Source organism: Loxodonta africana, chromosome 2 (assembly GCF_030014295.1).
Source record: "Loxodonta africana isolate mLoxAfr1 chromosome 2, mLoxAfr1.hap2, whole genome shotgun sequence".
Classification (NCBI taxonomy): Eukaryota; Metazoa; Chordata; class Mammalia; order Proboscidea; family Elephantidae; genus Loxodonta; species Loxodonta africana.
The window spans coordinates 133,001,761-133,016,315 of record NC_087343.1 but is presented as its reverse complement, the minus strand read 5'-3'; the positions used below and the strand labels follow the sequence as shown (position 1 = coordinate 133,016,315).

The window sequence follows — 14,555 nt, the reverse complement described above, 5'->3', positions numbered from 1 at the left end:
CAAAACCTTAAAAGTTCCTTTAAGTAAAATTATACGTCTGTGGCACCATGCCATCTGCTCTCCGGTTAACACAATAAGCCAAGTCCACAACCTAAATATCTGCTTTCTAAAATCACTATGTACAACACAAAATGTAATCAATATATTTTTATTTGCTTCTTTAAACTGTAAAAGCTGCATTCACATGGCATTATTGGAATATGCCTAAATGTCCCTGTAGGCACATTTTTCTTAAGTTGCTAGCTGACAATGAGGATTCCCAGGAGGCAAAAAGCTCAGTGGTTGAGCTAGGATAGTCACAGTGAATAATAATCAAACTGGGGCTAGCGGAGAGGGGGGCAAAGGGAGGGATGAGAAAGAAAAGGAAATAGCATTGAAAAATCAACAGTAGTATTTAGTAATCATTTCTAACCCATTTCTTCTACTAGAAACATTCTTCACTTTGAATTCACTATTATAATTCCTTTTTTTTGTTTGTTTTTAATTTTCATTTAGCTTCACTGGGGTGGGTGCCTTCTGAATACCAGATGAGGTCCACATAGTTCAAGGCCCACAGTAACCTATGCAAATGTAAGAAGTATTTGCTTTGTGATCATTTCGGTTTTTCAGGCAAAACCCGTAACTTCTTTTAATACATTACCAAAGATATTTCTTACCCATATTTAGCAAATATGCAGAAGTTAGCTTTAGGAGCAAAGTGCCAGTCTCACCCTCTAGAATATCCTCTGAGCTCTCAGAATAACATTACAACAGCCCAACTGCTGGTCAATCTACTAGGAAGAGTTTTAACGATCTTTCACCCAGTTGCAAAGCCTTTGTTCCGATTGCCAAAACCTTTTGCTTAAATAAAAAGAGCAAGTAGACGCTAGTGAAACTTCAGCCCAGAGAGAGAATTAGAGACTCAGGAGCTCATTTACCACGCAGCAGATTAGAACTTAAAATCAACAGTGACATCTTATTTAATAAAGATATGAAAGCCCATACTAACTAAATACCCCCAACCAATTCCCAAGCGAGCATCTAAATATGCAATTACAGCATTTATATACACACATCTATGAAATGCCAGAGTTAGAGGGCACCAGTATGATTCTTATACTATTAATCTATAATGATGACCCAAGTCATTCCTGTGGCAGGGATCACACCTATTCTCTTTCCCCTAAAATCTTAAATGAAGTAGAGACAAAGAGGGTACTATTATCATTAACTGAGAACAATCCTAGTGAAGGAAGGTTTATTTCCACTAAGACGTCAATAACAGGGTTAGCCCAGGATTTCCTTATTCTGGCTTCCATTTTTAAACAGGAGAGCTATACAAGTAATTTAGGAATAAACTCTTTAGTATTCAAACAAAACCCTTCATGTTCAGATCACTGGCAAGTTCAGAGTACTGGCAATGAAAACTATGTTGTGCTAGAGTAATTACCATGAAAAAACTTCCAGTGCTTAATATTAAAGAATAAAATAACATGATCCTTCCACCTCCTCTACACCTCTAGAGTGTGTTCAACATGGCAATTATCTTCGTTCATGAAGCAGAGTTTAAACTGCATTGAAACTCAATTACACCCATGACTTTTTTTAAACATACACTTCAAAAGGCAGGTTTCATCACATTCAAATCACTGAGCAAAAATCTCTTACCTAACTTACAAAAAATATATAGTACCCACACTCACATGCAACATCTTCAGGTATAAAAATGACTCCTTTTTAGGTTTTGGACCCATTTTTCCACTAAATTAAAACAGAGGGATGACTGAGCAATGACGAAAGACAAAGATCCCATCTAATAAAAAGTCCTAGAACTGTCACGATTTTAAAAAGCCAGATCACACACTTGTTAACAAAAAACACATTACTTTGTTACTTTTAAGAATGCAAAGGAACTAGGAGTAGTAGATTTATGATTTAAGTGCTTGTGGCTAAAATAGCTTTCCAATTATCAAGGGCCTCTTAGGAAGAGCAAAAATGCATTATGTGTTAATGACCACAACCAGGGGTCCCTTCTCGACTCTTTTGTCAGAACCGGAGCAGATCCTCCCCGCAGCTTCACCATTAACATGTCTGTTTCCTGTCAGCCCACTCAGAGATAATGTCATTTATCTCAGGGAGGCACAAGCCCAGTCATTAGCTTCAATAAAAGACCTCAAACAAAGGCCGGATAATGTTTTACCCAGGGCTCTTACTAAATCCAGAACCACGAATTTTAGCGTTTAGAAGTCAGGGACTGAAAAGTTATTGCTGAAAGAGTATTTTCCTCATTATCAACAATCTTACACTACAGCTCTGAGCAAGAAGAGCAAGGTCTATATATAGTAAACACCAGTCCAAGGCACTAGCACATACAATTAGATTAACTGATAAGCGCTGACCAGAGTTAGCCTGTGAGAGCTCTTTCCCCCCCTTGCCTCCAGGGGAAAAACTGACAGAATAATTCAGGTACTGACTAAATAGTTAGATCTTTGAAGAACTGACCCCTCATTGTGATTGCCTGCAGGAACTGAATAACCATTATGAAGTGTTCAATGGCTTGGCTTCTGGAAATCTTTTAAATAAAAGTGGAACTGGTTAAAATAAACGTAGGAACATGTGTTTTCGCAGTGTTGCTCATATTACTGCAATCTGAAGTTTCTGTGAAGTTCCAGGTGAACTTTTTTAAATTAAAAAAAACATACACACACAGACACAGTCAAAATTGGAGCAAATCTCCACCATTCAATCCCTGCTTTTCATGCTGAAAACGAAGAACAGATGGTACTTTCCATGTTGTTTGAATCTGGTTATTGAACACCTCTGTGGTTAGGGAGATTTCTGCTTAGCACTTTGGACATACATTTCATTTACTAACTATAAAATGCTGCTTAGGAAAAGTAAGTCTTTATAACACTCTAATTAAAACAACCTTGCAGCCAAGCAATTTCACTTGAAGAGCATTCTTAACCTCATGACATTTAGGCAATCAATCCCTTCCCCCCTCCCTTTTTTTTTTTTACAGACTATTGACAAAGTTATTAAAAGTTGCTAAACATTGCTTATCTCCTTATACACCATCTTGATCAGTTGTGTGTGTATGTGTTTTTAATCTCTTCAGGAAACCCAAAAGATTTTAAATGCTAGACAAAGAAAAAAAATTCAGTTATAGGCCTGTTCACACAAATACTCCAAGTTCCATGCGTTCTCACAGAAAACTTCCTTGGGGAAAGGGCATCCCCTCTGCACCCACCTCAAAAAGCCCTGTCACCCTCCAAGGAAACCTATAGAAAAGTAAGGAGCTGGATCAATGCTGACTGGGAGCCACCCTTAGTTACCAAAGATTTTAACAGCTAAATCCCTTATGTAGCTTTCAAAACAGTTTGCTGTCGGACAACAATGGACTTTGTTCTTTAATTATAGCAAGTGACCTTTCTGCCCTTTTACTTCATAGTAGATAAACTGCACTCACTAAGCTGAGTTTGTAGGAGGCACTATATTTTTTTAAAAAAGCATATCAACAACCAGAAAACTCATTAATCAAAATATGTTCTTAAGCTGCTCACACTCACTTAGAAAATGCACCAGAATTCCCTAGTGAAGTGTATAAACACTTCTGTAAGAGAAAAAAAAAAAAAAATGAAATGAATGATATCCTTTACACATGGGTTCATCTGCAGATAGCAGCTTTAGGATGTCAAGGACCATCTCAATGAAAGTAATATGATATTAATGAAATAAGCCTTTTCTTCAGAGTATTTACTGAGTAATTAGAACCATAAGACACAACTGTTAAGACCTCCCGTGCCTTCGTTTCTACTTAAGTATCAGCCGTTTCTTAAGAATTTTTCTATGTATTTTCAAGTTTTCCCACAATCAAATAAACCCATGTACTCTATATAACTGTTTAGCCCAGCTGAATGCCTCCATGTCTGATGTAAGACTGCTAAGGAGGATACATGAAGAAGCGCCTCAATACAAGGCTATTAGGCTTCAAAAGAAAGGAGGGGGGAGGAGGAGAAGCAGGTTTTAACAACCAAAAGCCAACCCATCAAATCTACTTATTCAGACATGTCACTGGTGGCTTAACCACAAAACAGGCTATAGAAATATAGCTCAAACATCTTAGAATTATGGCATGTTTTGATTTTGTTCACGTATTAAGGGAGTGGCAACTTTTACAACATACTTGTGGTTTCCACATAAAGGAGTAGAACACTCATTGATTTAATTAAGTTTCATAAGGTCCAATTTATCATGTTTTACATGACTTTGTGTAGCGAAGAAACAGAGCAAACAGACCAAAAATAGACATTTAAGCATGCTGTGAAAATTAACCAGTGACAGCTAGTCTTATGAGTCTCCTGTGAACCTTCCAACAGGGAAAAAAAGAAATGCACACACACATACAGGTTTTTGGTTTTCACATTTGGCCCTTCATAAGCCACATCTGATTGCTGAAAATTAGTCATCTTCTCTTTTAAGGCACTTACTCTTCATAAACCCGGAAAGTCAAGAAAGGTTTAAATTAAAACACTGCATAATATGCCCAAAAGAAACCTTTCTTAAAGACGCCTCCTGTTGAAATATTTTGTCAGGTAAAGCTTGTTCTACTAAATCTTTACTTCCTGATAGGTATTCTCACATCATTAGGAAGTATTTTCTAAACTAAGGTCTAATTTTACACAACCCTGAGTTAGTGGAATTAGTTACTTCCTTGGGTGGCATTCAGACAAGGACATTTCTGTGTGCCAAGAATAAAAGCATTCTTAAGAGAAGCCTTTTGGGGATTTGGGGGGCGGGGGGTGTTAGGGAGAGGAGTCCTAAGGAATACTGTTTAAAATCCTGAGGCAACGCCCAACAGAGAATGGTCAAGCCTGTGGGATTCAAGGCCCTCGATGCCATCCCCAAAGGCCGCCTGTACCAACACCAAAGGCTGTTGTTGGAAGTGCAGCTTCCTCTGGCCACAGGGGCCAGGAGCAAATCTAAAGGCAACGCGCTAGTCCACTCCCTCTCCCCTCCTCCACCCCAGACCCACCATGACTTGTTTGCTCTTCATTTATGTAATTCATATTATTACATGTATACTGCTCGGACTGAAGATGAGTTTCATGTATATGAATAATTTAATTCTTCCATTCTTCACCTAGTTTCCTCTGTGGCTGGAACGTGAAAAGGACACAAAAACTGAAGAACCGACACCATGCTCTAATCTCAGTTGCCATGACAGCAGCCTTTGAAATACTGAAATGTTCCGATTGCCAGCTAAACAAAATTGTTGAATGTGAACATTTGGCTGGAAGATTAAAAGGCTAAGGAGAATGCAAAAGGGCAGTACCTCCCACATTCCAGGCAGCCAGTGAATCCAATCAAATGGCCCTGACTCCTTAACCACAGCCATTGTGCGCACTGGATTAGGGCAATTCATCTAGATAGTTAAAGCAGATTAGAACTGCAATTTGAAGACGATTGGCAACAAAAAGTAAATGCCCTACTGTACTAAGTTAATAAAAAGACTTCAGAATGCCTTTTAACAGAAATTATGTGGAACTATACATTTAAACATAAAAATTGAAACGTGGGATTTTTAAAAATTCTTTTAAGCTCATCAATTAAAATACTGTCTGACCAAGGGGGTATGCACAAAAGAAGAGTTCAGAGGCTTTCGGACTTTCTGCTTTATCTCTACCTTAATTGTTACCTTCATAAACTTCTAAAATCACGATATCAAAACTTTATTCCTGTACTCCAACTTAAGATCTGAACACAAATACATACATATGTATGTGTATATATATAGAGAGCGAGAACTGTAAATAATTTTACTCAGAAATAACTACCCAAACACATTATTGCCGCTTATAATTCTGATCAAGTCAGAAAGAGCAAAAATCAAATTATTTAATAAGCATATTTCCAAATAACCACGCCACAAACCACATCAGGATATAAATTTTGCTTCTGCAAGGCACAACCTGTAGAATTAATCTAAGGGGTAATTTTATAGAAACATCAGTCACACCCCCAGCTCTCTTCCGACCTGTCTGGTGGACAGAGCACTTTCTGTTCCCAGGCATTACTCAATGCACAGCAATAACTAGACCAGTAAGACAGGCCTCCATCCCTGAGCAACAAAACACTGGAACAGTTTATCAAAGGCAGTGTCTAACTATAGACTAAAGATTTTAAAGTAATGGCAAAGATGGCAGGAAGGGTTCAGATTGCTCAAACGCAACACATAATTCTAGCGTTCCACTTTACTATTACCACTCACATCCCCTTGGGTTATGTTTTCACATTTCAGGAACACCAAGTCTATTTCGCTTTTCTTGCCAACCTTTCAGCTCCCCAGGCAAACCAGAAACCCAAGCTATCTAGCCCCAGAGTGATCCAAAGAGTGATAACGCTCTTAAATCTCCAGCTAAGAACTGGGCGAGGGAACAAGTGTAGAACCCTAGCAGCCACCAAAAGCATTCCAATCTTTACGCACAGTTTTGAAACCAATGACCCAAGGACACCAAGGTTGGGGTTTGACTCGGGACCAATAACAGGAACCCATCCAAGGGTATCCTTTGACAGAGCTATTTTGGAGAAAGAAGTGGGTCGAGGATAGGCTGAAGCTGGAGTGCAGACAAGAATCCTCCACGTACCTCTCCAGGGAGGGAATGTGAACCCTGCACCTAAGGACACATTACCAGAAATACTAGGATGTGTAAATTAAAACAGAAGACAGTTATCCTCAGGGGAGAAACCAGGACAAGAGTCAAGCGGGTCCATGAGCAGGTTTTCTATTAAAAGCATACCACATCTAGCTGACTGGCCTGGCTGCCCATGTGCAGAGCAAAAGGGACTTGTCCTAAGAGCACTCAGTCCCTCCCACCTGGGGACTCAAAACACTAACACCACAAAGCAGCAGCAGCAGAAGTAGAAGCAAGAGCCAAACACTGCACACAAGGAAGCTCTCCCATACCAAATTTTAATGTAAAGGATACATATAACAGAAATTTCACAGAGAACCAGAAAGCAGGAGTAAGAAATGTAAGGCACACAGAGGCACACCCCCCAACACACCCACACAAATGCACACAAAGAGGAAAGTGGGAGATCTAGGAAGGCGATTTTATCCTACCTTCTCAGTTTTCAGTTTCTTGATTCGCCTGTGGCTCTCTTCCTCCTCCTCTTCCTTCTTTACCAACATAGAGTTTCCCATGAGCCCTGAATCCGGGGAACTTTTGCTAACTTCCCCTGCAGCGCCGACGCTGCCACTCCCAGTGCCCCCGCAGTGGAAGGGGCTCGTGCCACCTCCATTGCTCTTGGCCCCAAAGCCATAGAGGTGCCCCCCGGAGGGGGCCTGGCCGCCACTGCCATTCTGGTGGCCCTGAAGCAGGTCGTGCTTGTCCTTCCTGGATTTCCCCGCATCCTTATCCCGTTTGGCTCCTCGGCTGCTCTGGCTTTTACCTGGCTTCTCCTCTTTGCTTTTCCCACAGGAGGCTGCCCCCGCGGTGACAGCGGAGGTGCCGGTGCTGGTACTATTGCTGTTTGGGTTGCCGCCGCCGCCACTGCTCACACTTTGACCCAGTGCTGAATTCATGCCAGTTGCCTCTCCAGGGCGCCCTTGGACTTCCTGCCTCTTGCCAGTGCTGCTGATCTCGGGAATCCCATACAAGGCAGCAGAAGGCAGAGATTTATTAGCATCCTTAGAAGTTTTACTCCTTTTCACTTTTGATTTGCTGGTCTCTTTGTGTGAATTCCCCTGGGGAGCAGAGGGCTGAACAGAAGCAAATTTTAGGCCATCAGCTAAGGCTGTGGTAGTACCTGCCCCACTGGAGGCCAGACCTCCACAATCCTTAGAGTTGCTGCTGCTAGTGGTGTTGGTGGAATTATTCATCTCAAATTTCTGTCTGTCCTTCTCCAAATCAGCGTCCAAATCAATTATTAAATTTCCAACCCCGATTTCCCAATCATCGCCACTGTCATAAGTATCAACCGTATTTGGATCCACACCTTTTCCTGCAGTAGAAATGTTCACTGACATCCTGAAGATGAGCTCTCTAGAATAAAAATCCGATGAACTTTCCTTTGGAGATGAGGGGACATTCGTTTAGCTCCGCTGGGCTCTCTTAAAGAAAAAAAAAAAAAAGAATCTTCTAATCTTCCTCTTCTTTTTCCTGCCCCAGGAATGTGTCCAGGGATTTTACACCCTTCAGTCCAGGTCCACCTTTTCCTGTGAAGGGGGGAAAAGTCGAATATTTCTTGTCTGGGTGTTACCAGAATAAAAAACGATTAATACTGGGGAGTCAGTAAGGGGTACAGGGAAGGATGAGGAGTAAAGTGGCTCATGTATTGTCTCCACAGTCCAATATCAGGTTTAAAGGAAAATAACCAAACCCCAAAAACATACCCATGGCAGTAAGCATCTTACAGTAGCTAAAAAGAAAATCCCTTTATCAACAACACAAAGAGAATCACTTTTTAAAAAGCATTAAACTGTCTAAGGACCTGATTCAAGTTCAAAGAGGTTTAAAAAAAAAGAGTTTAGGATTTTTATCTAGCACATGTGATATCTCAACCCCAGAAACACAGCCTGAATACTTAGAAGACAGTGAGGAACACGGTTTTAAACATCCCTAAACATCTCCTAGATCTTGCCATTTAAAAGACCAGACCATGGAAGTTCTCTAAGGCTAGTTTTGAAAATGCCGCTGCCTAAATTTTCCTTATTTCTAATTTTATTACTTCTTACAAATTGTCTGGGCAATCTGGTTTTTGTTCCCAGTAAGGAACAGAAAAAACGACCAGTATACCCCCACCACATACACACAACTCCCTCCCATCCTCTTTTCCCCATACAGTTTACAAAGATTTTGAAATACACACACGTCTTTAAGAGCATTTCTCTGTGGAAAAGACAGTGTTAAATAAAAGGTTAAACATCTGCCTTTTGAGAGAAAAAAAAAATACATCTAAACAATTCTACCATATTCCTAGGTCACAGAATTGCTCAGTCTGTTAAATATGGTGCTGACTGTACAGGAAACTGATTAAGACATACACTTTAAGTGATCTGCGCCAAGGTGGCCTCAATGACCGCAAATGAGCGTGTGTTTGACAAAGATCAGTTAAAACGGTTTTTAAAGGGATCAGCCCCCTTTTAACAGTTGATTGTCAAGAAAAAAATAATAATAAATATACATACGCACACACACAGACATCGCTTACCTTTAATCCTTTATCATATTTTAATTAGGCCAGCAAATCAAAATGCCTTTCCCACTCCACTCGGCAAACAAGCCTGTGCCTCATTTTACTTAAACACCAAATGATCAAGAAGGAAGAAACCAAATAACACATCTCAGCCAGAATAATCACTCGATAACATTATTCCACCTCCCCACCCCCCTTTTGGCAAACAGATCAGGAGTCCTTTTCTCCTTAAAAAAATGTGTCACTGTACAGCTGGAAGATAATGTTTCACATTCACAACAGAAGCACCAAGGGCTTTTTTTCCTCTTAACAAGCATCGAGAATAATAGTTTTAAAAAAGAGAGAGAGCTTAGAGAAAAAAGTTTTCCCAACTTCTCATTCCGCCTTCAGTTCCAGACTTCAGAGTCACCGTGATCAGTAAGTAATGATCCCATGTAGCAAACCTACAGGCGTCCGCTAGTAACAAGACAGAATGTGCTAACATCGGGATAAATTAGTGAAAGGGAAGAAAGAAGAAGCAGAAAGGACTGAAAATCTGGGCTGGATTCCGCCTGCTAGTCGGGAAGTGGCATTTTTCCGCCCGTCCAGACAGATTTGATTTCTTGAACTAACTTAAGAGAAAAGGAGGGGGAAGGAGGACGGGAGGAGGAGGAAAAGGAAGAAAGGGTGGTATGAGAAGCTGGGTAAGAGGAGAAAAAGAAAGGTGTGGAGGGGGAGGGGAGCAGTGATAAACCAGTTATAACAGCATTCGCTCGGGGCGGGGGTCGTTGGGGTGGGGAGAATAACGGCGTTTAAATTGGTTCAGTTTTCTAACCCTAAAGGATGTGATGTTTTCCTGTCTTATGTTGTTATAAAAAAAAGGAACCGAGTTCCTAGCATAGTCCCGGAGGGGAAAAAAATTCGCGGTCGCTCAAGCCAATCAGGTCATGTGGTAATTCGATAATTAGAGTAAAAAAAAAAAAAAAAAAAAGATTTTTTTTTTTAAGGCGACCTTTTTCAGGACAGATTTTCCCCCTGATAGTCGCAGCAAACGGTGCGTCTCCCTCTTATTTATTTTTCTCTCCTTGTCTCGCCCTCCCCCTCCTGTGTTTAGTCAGATGGCCTCGGAGCTTGGCTTAGTATTTTTAATTAGCTGGCGTTTGGAAGCTAAAAGCTGTAATGAATTGTTGATGGATTGGAAGTGGAGAGTCGCTTTGCTGGAAATGTCGGGGCTGGGAGAGGGGGATGGGCGAGTTAGCAACAACCAACCATCTAAAAGGAGCGATTTTGTTACAGTGCAAGCCTTTCACATCACGTGAGGATCAAGGGCTCAACTGGTTGTCGTGAGAACAAAAATGGTGACAAGCGTATCAAGAAAATACTGATCTGGTCTTTAAAAAAAAGCTGAAGGTCTCTCCCCTCCCCTTGCACACAGCCCCCCCCCCACCTCCGCCTCCCCCCTACAGTGGGCACAGCTACAAGTTATGAATGTGAAACATTTCTCGGAGATCTAGGATCTCGGAAGTTAGGAGGGAGTGAAATGTAATGAACACAAGAGCAAAGCAGATGTTTTAAAGAAACACCTTATAAACCTTTCCTCAACTTATCTCCAATTTGTCGGCTTTCCCAGGGGCTTGGGACTGGGACGCCTGTGGGGGAGGGGGGTACCTCCGAGCCACTTGGATTTTAGGGACCCCTCATGTATTACACAAAGAAAAACATTTTGCTAGCTCCCATCCAGATCCTGTAATAAACACACCATTGTTACTATTTGTGGGTTTGTTTGGGTTGGGTGGGGCTTCCCCCCCCCATGGTGTTTTCGCTACTAGCTTTTTTAAGGAGGTGGAAAATGGTAATTATAACCATTACATGTCATGGGTGGCTATTCCCTTATTTAATATTAAATTATTGGACACTAGGCTGTGACAGGCGACGGAAATCGGCTTGTTCTGCCCCTGCCCCCATTTCCCTGGTTCGGTTTGGAAGGGGGTCTGCCCTCCAAGGATAGCAGAGGGAGGTGGTGAGGTGAGCTGGAGAATGGACACTGCAGAGCAGGATATGTAATTGTGTCACTTTTATTCTCCTTTGGATTAAAGCCCAAGAGGTAATTTACTCTAAGTTACCCCGAGTGCCCAGTCAAGCTTAATTTGTGTGAAGAAGTTACAAATACTTCACCCTCCACTGAATTAAATTCACCCTTCTTGGGTTGTTGTTCTAAATGCAAAAGCCAAACCCTGTAACTAGTTCCTCATTTCAATGCATAAAACTCGCACATTCCCCTGCATGAAGTCCCCGCTAAGTGCTATATAGAGACACACCACGCAACCGTACTTACGGTCTGTATTGGATCGAGTTGACCTTTTCCTTCTAACTGCATTGAATGTGTTTGGTTGCAGCCGCTTTATTTTGGAAATTATAATCTCTTCAACAAATTTATTATTAAAGAAGATGGACCATCAAATGTCACAGACCGTCCCGTGTATTTTTTATAAAAGCAAAAATAAAAATAAAATAAAAAAGAAAACAGAAGTCCCCCTGGTGCACACACACAACAAGCTTGTTCTGCAACACTGAAATCAGGACTGAAACACAACACACACACAGAGGGAGTGGAGCAAAAGGAGCTCTCAGCGTCTATACCTGAAAGGGACTTTTCTTTGTTCCCAATGCCCTTTCGCACCGGGCCAATCAGAGAGCAGCTTTTATGAAACTGGGCTCTCTGATTGGGTGGCTGCTTTCTCTTGGCTACTGTAGGGGGTTGAGATATACACACGTATAAAACACACAGTGAGAGCGGGTGGGGGTGCGATGGGGGGTGGTTGTGGAGACAAAGCGTTTTATTTTGCAACCAGATTGGGGTTGAGGAACCTCCTGCAGTAAGAGAAAGGAAAGAAAAAAAAAATAGTGCGCCTGTTTCAATTACTACATCATTCACATGAAACACTTATTTATTAAAACAAATCTCAAACAGGCTGCGAGGAGAGGATGTCGGTAAATACAAGTTTGATTGTGTTATCTTGGGGGAAATAATGTATGTGATCGCTCGGTGGCAGAGGGAAGCCAAATGAGACACTAGCGCGTTGCGAGGAGAAAAGACAGGCTAGCAGTGTGGAAATGACTGGGAGCGTTTTGCTGGCTTTCCTTCCTCGTTCCAAGGACTCGGCAGCGCAACTCCCAGGACTGATTTTCTGTACTGCAGCTCCTGGCTTTCAACCCTCCCCCACCACTTTGCCCTTCCTGCAATTTTTTCCCCCTCTCTGTCTCTCTTTTTTTACTCACTGATTAAATAAGAAAAATCGATCTGGGGGTAAAGGCGGTGGTGAGGAAACAAGTAACCCTTTTGTTTCCAGTCTTCTGGTCTACCAGCACTGAAGTGTGAACGCTGGCAACCATCTAGCCACCACCGTGTGAACTGTTCTTCCCTGGTATTAGAAAAAAATCTTTTCCACCTGGTCTTTGCGGCGCCAAAAAATAAAATAAGCTTCCAGGTAACCATATTAACACCTCGGGCTAGCCTCATTTTCCAAAAATCCATTTGTGGAAATAAATACACTAGAAAGATTAACCCCTTAAACAAACCCACTCCGTATTTTTAAACTGATCGTCAGAGTTCCCCTTCCCCCAAATCTGTAACCCTGTCTTCAGCGGTTGCAAGTCCTCTGAATGCTACATCTGTCAATCCGCAAGAATACGGAAATATTTTAGAATTCGTTGAATTTATTGTAGGACAAATACCAGCAAGTTAATGGGACTCTGAGGTCAGAGGATAAGAGAGGTTAATATAAGTTCGGCGTTGCACTGTAACAGCTAATATTTTTAAGGTATTTATATAGATAGTCTTTAGAACATGTTTTATTTTTAATTTTTCATTGTTGTTTTTTCCTTTATTTTTAGGTACCATAATATAGATATTCTGAAGCCAAAGGACACTCTGAATCCAATCAAAAACACCATTATGCCAAATTTTAAGAATCTGACATACTGGAATTGTAATTTCTGCATGACAATTACAATTTAAGAATGTGTCTTAACTGAGTCAAAGAAACATAAACATGGATTAGTACTATCAGAAGATAGCTTATGATCTAAACATTCAGTGATGACTTTGTAGATCAATATAAATATTTATGTCACATGTTTTAAGTAATGGCTATTGACTCATGTTTTAGCTTTCAATATATTAGTCCATAAAAACATTGCCAATTAGTTGTTTCACAACCCCAGATGAACTATATTAGATGCTGCAACTAATAAACAGCAGTTTCCACCCTTTACTGAGGTATATAAACTGGAGGAATGCAATCTATATTAGTGCTTAGATCTCCATAAATCAATTCGTATTCAAATCAAAGCTGTACATTAACAAATGAAATGGGGCAAATTAGATATCTGATATCCATTTATCCTCCTTTTTAGCTTTGATGTTTTGTGTTTTTGAGTGTACAGATTTTACAATTTGCCTATGTCCCATTAATAATAAGACAACACCATGTGGTGATTTTAAAATTTTCTTCTTTTAGAAGAGTGGTTCCGCCTAAGACCAGATCACTCTTGAGCACTTTTGTGTCCCTGGGGTGTCAACTACATTTCAGCCTTTGGGAGCCCACGGCTACCCCATATGCTATAACAGTTTGGAAAAACCAATGGTCAGCTCTTAAAAACAATAGGATTTCAAAGGGCATAGAAAATTGGAGAAGAGTGTGAGCACTCCTCAAACACACTCGCTTCTTAGCAAAAGCAAATCACAGAGTCCGCAGCACAGTTTTAGTACAACTCTAAACAAATTTATGCTTCCTCATTCTGAAATAATCTGTTCTAATCTTAAACCTTTTTAATGAGCTCCACTAGCCAAAAATGAAGATTTAGGCAGAAATGAACCACATGCTTAACCCACAACATATTGATAAATTTAAGCACGTTCCTTCCATTCCAAACAGCCATACTCCATTTACACCCCACCCCCATCTCCTCCCCTCAAAGTTATTCCAGGAGACTTTTGAATAAACCGGTGTTGTTATGCTGGCTTTGCTCCTGTTTGTTTTGTTTGACAAAGGGGCCAATCAAGAGAGATCAGAGGGCTATCTGCTAATTGATGACTGAAACTAAGGTGATTAACTACCAGCTTTGAAAATCAGAGCTACTCTGCTCATAGAGCTGGGAAGCTCTACTTTATTTGTTGAGGAAGAAGTTTTATCTTAATGTTTTATCTGTGTAACAGGAAACACTCTTTTCTCCATACTAATTTAAAAAAAAAAAAAAATTCTGTTGAGGTCAAGTGGATTCCAACTCATAGTGACCTTACAGGACAGAGTAGAACTGCCCCATGGGGTTTCCAAGGAGTGCCTGGTGGATTTGAACTGGCAACCTTTTGGTTGGCAGATGAACTAGTAACCACT

The 14,555-nt window shown here is 40.8% G+C and overlaps 1 protein-coding gene across 4 annotated transcripts in view; it reads right to left on the bottom strand.

The window, feature by feature from the left end:
* Nucleotides 1–11,783, bottom strand: part of ZNF608 (zinc finger protein 608) — a 115,440-nt gene extending 103,657 nt beyond the window's left edge. The window contains exons 1-2 of one of the 4 annotated variants that reach the window (XM_010590331.3): nt 11,495–11,783; nt 7,106–8,200 (exon numbers count right to left, since the gene is read on the bottom strand). In XM_010590331.3, coding sequence (XP_010588633.1) covers nt 7,106–8,011 — 906 coding nt within the window. In that variant the 5' untranslated portion in view covers nt 8,012–8,200; nt 11,495–11,783. Of the gene's footprint in view, nt 1–7,105; nt 10,098–11,494 lie in introns of those variants that run through there. The other 3 variants (XM_003404472.4, XM_010590341.3, XM_064275787.1) reach the window with 3 other exon arrangements.
* Between the last annotated feature and the right edge of the window lie 2,772 nt (nt 11,784–14,555).